This window comes from Theobroma umbraticum, unplaced genomic scaffold, assembly GCF_002168275.2.
Source record: "Theobroma umbraticum cultivar Fairchild unplaced genomic scaffold, ASM216827v3 scaffold_67.0, whole genome shotgun sequence".
Taxonomy (NCBI): domain Eukaryota; kingdom Viridiplantae; phylum Streptophyta; class Magnoliopsida; order Malvales; family Malvaceae; genus Theobroma; species Theobroma umbraticum.
In genome coordinates this window covers 8143716-8150609 of record NW_018397262.1, presented here as the reverse complement: position 1 = coordinate 8150609, position 6894 = coordinate 8143716, and the positions used below count along the sequence as shown (strand labels likewise).

Here is a 6894-nt window from a genome sequence, read left to right as displayed (position 1 = left end):
TAAGTTCACACTTTGTTTAAGAAATAGTAGCCTAATCTCACCCATATACATATTTAAGTGAAGTAAAACAAAGGCATTTACTTGGATAATTGATATTGTTAGCCAAACATTGAGATACCTTGCTTCAAATCCCTCTGAACAATAGATGAAATTGCAGAGAAAAGTTTCAGCAAAGTCTTCTTTTCTTTGGAATTCTCTCTTTTTATTTTCCTTAGTGGAAGACAAGGGCCTAAACATCTTTGGCCTTATGGAACTATTGGCCTTACTTTGTCTTTTCTTCCTTTCTTTCTTTGTTAAAAAAAGTTTACTGTATATTTAACAAGTAATTAACATCAAGAAGTGGAAATCTCGTTCAGATTTTCAGTAGACTCCTTGCTGGTTCCATGACACTGACTTCTCCTGTTGTTTTTTGGTATTGCTGTTTCTATATTTTCAGGTGAGGCTATTTCGTTCTTCGTGCATCTTGGGTTCTGCTGTTGCTGCTTGTCTTCCCCTCAGGATTTCTGGTGGGAATACTTTTATCTTTGAATGCGAGACGAGAGATGATGGGACAGTTTGAACAAGAAATACATTATCTTTCAAGTGTTGTTTACTCCGAAACTTTGAAGCAGCGGACTACTTTTATCATTCCTTGTTGATGGTTGCCTTTAACTTTGTTGGTCATCATTATCTCTAGACCCCATTTTCGTTTAGGTAGCTTCATTGATGATGCAAAGAAGCTAGTTCCAGCATTCAGGTCTCCTTGCTTATCTCTTCCTTTTTCCTAGCCTAGTCAATACTGCAATGTAGGCCACATAGACCTTTTCATGCACGTATTTGACGTAAAAATGATAAAGCCTGATACACGACTGTCCATTACTTATGCGAAAGTAAATCATGCCGATAATAAATTGATACGTGGAAAGATCGATATGTTAATCACCATAAAGTTTTCCAAACGATTTGATATATATCTCCGATAGCAAAAATGGTAGCTCCAAAAGCATGAAGTGGCAAAATTGAGTCTTTATTTATATATATATTTTGTCTCTATCTTCTTTAATCTGCAGATGTAATCATGTGAGCTTATCCTATCTTTACATTCTTTCAATATATTTCATTAGAAATTGAACAAAATGGAGTTAAAAGTTACTCCCTATATATTTTAGTTCAAAATGCTCTTGAACAAATGAATGTTGTCTACTATGAACTCTAACAACCCTGTTTCAGTTTCATCAGCTAAACAGATGATATGGTTTGCCACAATTTTTGAGAATGATATGGCAAAATAGATTATCCTTGAAGTGTTGTTTACCCGGAAACCTCGAATTAGCAGCAGACTACTTTTCTCATCCCTTGTCGATGTTTGCCTTTAACTTTGTTAGCCATCAATACCGCAGATTGCAGTTTTGTGGATACTTCTGTAATGTTTCGGTTACTACACTTTCGACGCATAAACTTTTTTTCTTTTGTTAATACTTCACCAATAAAGTCAGCAGGAAATCATACCTTACATCTCAGAATTTACAGAAAAATAAGTATCATTGAGGTGCTTTTCATTAATGTAGATCCAAAGGGATCAATCATTTGCTCAAGAACTAGCCAGGGAAAGGAAATTTCTTGCTTCGATTCAAAGTTTCTGTCTTCCAAATTGTCACTAGAAGACTTAGAAAGTCTTTTGCTTTTCATCAAGAAATGGTATAAATATTAGGTATTGCACATCCTTATCAACCATCATTCTTTTAATTGATACAACATATAAAAGTAGTATTTGCTTTTGGACCAAATTGGTCTACTAATTGTTAAAAATACTTGAAAGTCCAAGTGGATGTACTATTGAGAATCAAACTTTAGACAGTAAGAAATAGCATAAATAATAAACAAATGAAAATACGTGTGAGCATGAAGACAAACCTCCCAAGGTGATTGCCTATTTCTCACTCTATTGCTATGTAAATGCCATCGATAATGCAAAATTGGCTCTGTTGAAGGAAATTCTAACCAATGCAAAATTGGTTTCAAGTTTATAGACCGGTTGGAACCAGAAAAAACATCGGCAAGCTTCCTTTGAGGAGTTTTAACCTCAGGCCAAAGCCAATAGGACATTACTTGCCTAGAACATCTCTTACTTTTTGTATACAAATATGAATTCTGTTATATAATGGATAAATTAATTAATAAAACCAATTTATTGTGTGATTCAAAGTGTTAAACTAGAGAAAATTTTCACATGCATGCACTGCAAATGCATCTTCCTCGGCAACTTTCACACTTTGTTTAAGAAATAGTAGCCTAATGTCACCCCATACACATAACTGAAGTAAAACAAAGGCATTCACTTGGCTAACTGATTGTTAGCCAAATATTGAGAAACTCAGCTACAAATTCCTGTGACAAATTGATGAAACTGCAGAGAAAAGTTTCAGCAAAGAAATAAACAAATGAAAATAAATGTGAACATTGAGACTAGCTCTCCACGCGAACGTGATAGCTTTTTCCTCAATTTGACAAGCCATCAATTATGAACTTCGAAGACCAATGCTGCCATTTGTTTGACATTGGTTCGACTGGGCAGCTTATAAATACTCATCTATGCCTTCTCTCCATTCATCTCAATCATATCATACCATTAATATTTAATTTCTCTTCTTAAGAAAGATGCGGTGCTTCCTCAAACTCTTTCAACTCCTCTACCTTCTTTTGTTCCTCCTCAATTTTCAATCTAGTCTTTCATCTCGTTCTTCTCCAATACGACAGTTGTGCTCTTTTGAAGAAGCTTCTGCATTGATCCAATTCAAGAGCTCTTTTCCCATCAATTGTAATTGGGGTCCTGCTTGTGGGAAATATTATCCTAAGACAAATTCATGGAAGGAGGGTTCGGATTGTTGCTCATGGGATGGGGTCACTTGTGATAACATCAAAGGTCAAGTGATTGGCCTTGACTTGAGTTGCAATTGTCTATATGGTAGCTTCCCTTCCAATAGTAGTCTCTTCCATCTTCCGCACCTGCAGAAACTCAACCTAGCCTTCAACTATTTTAACTTTTCCAAAATGTCCACTAACTTTGGTCGGTTTACGAGTCTGTTGCATCTTAACCTTTCTTACTCCTTGACAGGACAAGTCCCATCCCAAGTCTCCCACTTGTCAAAATTGGTTTCACTTGATCTGTCACGAAATTATCTTCAAACGCTTGACAAACATACTTTTGAAGGACTTGTTGAGAACTTAACAGAGGTGAGACAACTATTTCTAGATGGAATCAATATGTCTTCTATTAATCCTAATGTCTTGATGAATCTATCCTCATCTTTAAGGACTCTTAGTCTCAACGATTGTGATTTGCAAGGAAAATTCCCCGAAAATATTTTTCGTCTCTCGCAACTCAATGATTTAGGCTTGTCATGGAACTATTTTAGTGGTCGAATTCCATCCTCAATTATAAACCTAAGACAACTTGAATTCTTAGACATTAGTAATAATCAACTAGAGGGTTCCATTCCCGATGCCTTTCCTAATCTAATCTCTCTAGACTTATCTTCTAATTTACTCAATGGAACACTTCCCTCATGGTTGTATACTGTTTGCACACTGAAGCATATATATCTCAACGATAACAAGCTCAGTGGTGATATCAAGGAATTCCAGTGCAAATCACTAGAAGAGATCTCCTTAGGGAATAATAAACTCAAAGTTCCTATTCCATCTTCCATATCCCATCTTGTGAACCTTACACTTGTCGACTTATCAAATCTGATTGGTGTTGTAGAGGTTGACATGTTCTCAAAACTCCAAAATCTCCAACACCTTGATCTTTCATATAACAGTCTATCCTTAAGCTCTAATGGTGGTAGTGCTAATTATACAATGCCAAATCTTCAATCTTTAGAACTGTCATTTTGCAATGTCAATGAATTTCCTCAATTTTTAAGAGGCTCAGAACGTTTAGAATATTTAGACCTTTCCAACAATAGAATTCATGGCAAGATACCCGAGTGGATGTGGGATGTGGGGAAGGACTCTTTGTGGAACTTGAATCTATCTCACAACTCTTTGACAGATTGTGAGCAAATTCCATGGAAGGAAATTGTATATCTTGACCTTAGCTCCAATTTCATTCGCGGAGATCTTCTGATTCCACCTTCAACAACAATGGTGTTTCTTATCTCAAATAATAGTTTGAGTGGAGAGATCCCTTCTCTGCTATGCCATGCAACTAACCTTGAATATCTTGACTTGTCTCACAACAACTTGAGTGGAATTCTTCCACAATGTCTGGGAAACTTAACCCAAGTCCTTTTTGTGTTGAATCTACAAATGAACAACTTTCATGGACTCATTCCTCCAGTTTTTACAAAGGAATGTCCCTTGAATTATCTCAACTTGAATGGCAATCAATTAGAAGGGCCTTTACCACAAGCCATCATTAATGATACATTTCCTCAATGGTTGGAAAGTCTCACACAATTACGAGTTCTTGTGCTGCATTCGAATCAACTGCATGGTTCCATTCATGGCCCGTGGTCCAGTCATTCTTTCTCCAAAATTCAAATTTTTGACCTGTCAAATAATCATTTTACAGGACCACTTCCTGTTAAATATATACAAAATTTCAAGGTTATGATAAATCTCACTGTAGATGAAAGAGAAATGTCATACATGGGGACCGGGGGTCGTGCTGCTTCTGACTTCTATAACTATTCTACTAGAATTGCAATAAAAGGACAAGAGATTGAATTGGAGAAAATTTTCTTCAGGTTGACGAGCATTGACCTCTCAAGTAATGAGTTTCAAGGTGAGATTCCAAAGGTTATTGGAGAGCTTAACTCACTCAAAGAGCTTAACCTTTCTCATAATAACCTTCGTGGTTGTATCCCCACATCAATGGGGAATTTGACCGCACTTGAGTCACTGGATCTCTCTTCGAACAAGCTTGTTGGGAAGATTCCTACACAATTGTCTAGTTTGGGTTCTCTTGAAGTGTTAAACCTTTCACAAAATCAGCTCGTTGGACCTATACCTGAGGGAAAGCAATTCAATACCTTTGGCAATGATTCCTATGCTAGTAACTTGGGATTGTGTGGGTTTCCATTGTCAAAGAGATGTGACGACACTGAGGCATCCGTTTTTCATGAGAAAGAAGATTCTGAATCTGGATTTGAGTGGAAAGTGGCGTTAATGGGTTATGGAAGTGGACTAGTGTTCGGAATATCTGCAGCATACATCATGTTCACACTTGGAAAGCCAAGATGGCTTGTAAGGATGGTTGAAGAAGCATGCTACAAATTGAAGAGATATCTCAAAGGACGAAGGAATTTGTAAATTAACAAGGAGATCTCATCTGTTGCTGGTGGATGGAATGGCTTGTGTTCCTTTTTGTTGTTCCTTTTATGTTCAGTTTGATTTTCTTTTCTTGGTTGTGTTTTGTTTTGTCTTGCACCTTGTCTTCTCTTCCAGGGGTTGTATCATGTTTTTAGGTTATTTGTTATAGGGGATGCCCTGTTTTTGGTCTAGTATGTTGCTTGGCTAGTGCTCATAGCCATCCAAATGCTTGTTCTCTTCTCTTTTGTTCACCAGTGCTTTTTCCCGGTTGATAATGAATTCTATTTTTCAAAAAAAGTAAGGATGGTTGTTGCAGATTTTGTTTTTTTTTTTCTTTCTTAGTAGAATAAATTTTCTTTCATGCTAATGAAATTGTAAGCCTGTTGTTGATGTTATATGCAATTTAAAGTTGAATTTTCTATCCCTTTTACAGATATTGACATGAAATTTTAGTTGAATTCATCGCGTTTAAATAAATTTTTTCTTTCTTTTTTTATGTTTGGAGGAAGCATATATCATGATCACACTTGGAAAACCAGGATGGCAGATAAGAATGGTTGAAGAAACAGGCTACAATTTGAAGAGATATCTCAAAGGACGAAGGGATTTGTAAATTAGTAATTAGGATGGTTGTTGCAGACTTTGTTTTTTTATTCCTTGAATACATTTTCTTTCATGGTAATGAAATTGTAAGCATGTTATTGATGTTTTATGGACTTTAAAGTTGAATTTTCTTTTGACATGGAATTTTAGTTGAATTCATTAACTTTCTGTATTTTTTTTTTTTATAATTAGAGAAGGGAGGATTCGAACCATATTCTTTTAAGTAAGGCATTATATATCAACCAATGAACCAAATGCTCGGGTGCTCTTTCTGTATCTTTTGCCTGTAAGCTATATTAACATAGAGTACTAATACATATTATCAGTATGCAACCTACTTTTGATATTTGCTTTTTCATTAAACCACATGAGTTAAAAAGAACACTGAATTAGCTCTTTTGCTATCGTATAGTCCCAGATAACGGGACTAGCAGGATAGAAACAGTGAAGGAGAAGACTTGATTTGATTCGGAGTTTTAATCGAAAGTTTAATTGATTTGATTCGAGACTTGATGGCATAAAATTGAGTGTTAAATAGGGATAGTACGTGGGAATTCAGCTGGATTTAATTCTATATCTTTCGTCTGTAAGCTGTATGAACATATTGATATTAATACATAGCAAACGAGTTAAAAAGAAGAAAGAATGAAGTGCAAGTAAGGTATGGGGTCTCTTTCCAAAGCTTCTCCAACTAAAATAGCTCTTCTGCTTTGTTGGGAATCAAGAAGGCAGGATAGAACAGATTGCCAACAGGGGAAGGGAATGATTAATGGTTTTAATTGGTTTAAGCTGAACGTAATTTATCCAATTTCTTTCTTCTTTAGCTATTCGGCTTTCATGTTTGAATCCATCGAATTCGGAAACAAAATATAATGGTTTTGCCTCAGCATCATGCCAATTATATCTTCGCCTTCCTTTTCAGAATGAATTGAGATCCTCTCCATCACAAACTTGCTTCACCATCATCTTCTTATTCATGGCTACCAGCATCAG

General features: G+C 35.9%; 1 protein-coding gene across 1 annotated transcript; it reads left to right on the top strand.

Annotated features, from left to right (window-relative positions):
- The first annotated feature begins 2637 nt into the window (after nucleotides 1-2637).
- On the top strand, nucleotides 2638-5298 carry LOC110419965 (receptor-like protein Cf-9 homolog). The gene has a single exon (XM_021433105.1). It carries the CDS (start codon nucleotides 2638-2640, stop codon nucleotides 5296-5298), a length of 2661 nt encoding a protein of 886 aa, XP_021288780.1.
- The last annotated feature ends 1596 nt before the right edge of the window (nucleotides 5299-6894 follow it).

Bases quoted from the DNA above. Each gene is read 5' to 3' on its own strand.
- LOC110419965 (XM_021433105.1), top strand. From the start codon at position 2,638: ATGCGGTGCTTCCTCAAACTCTTTCAACTCCTCTACCTTCTTTTGTTC.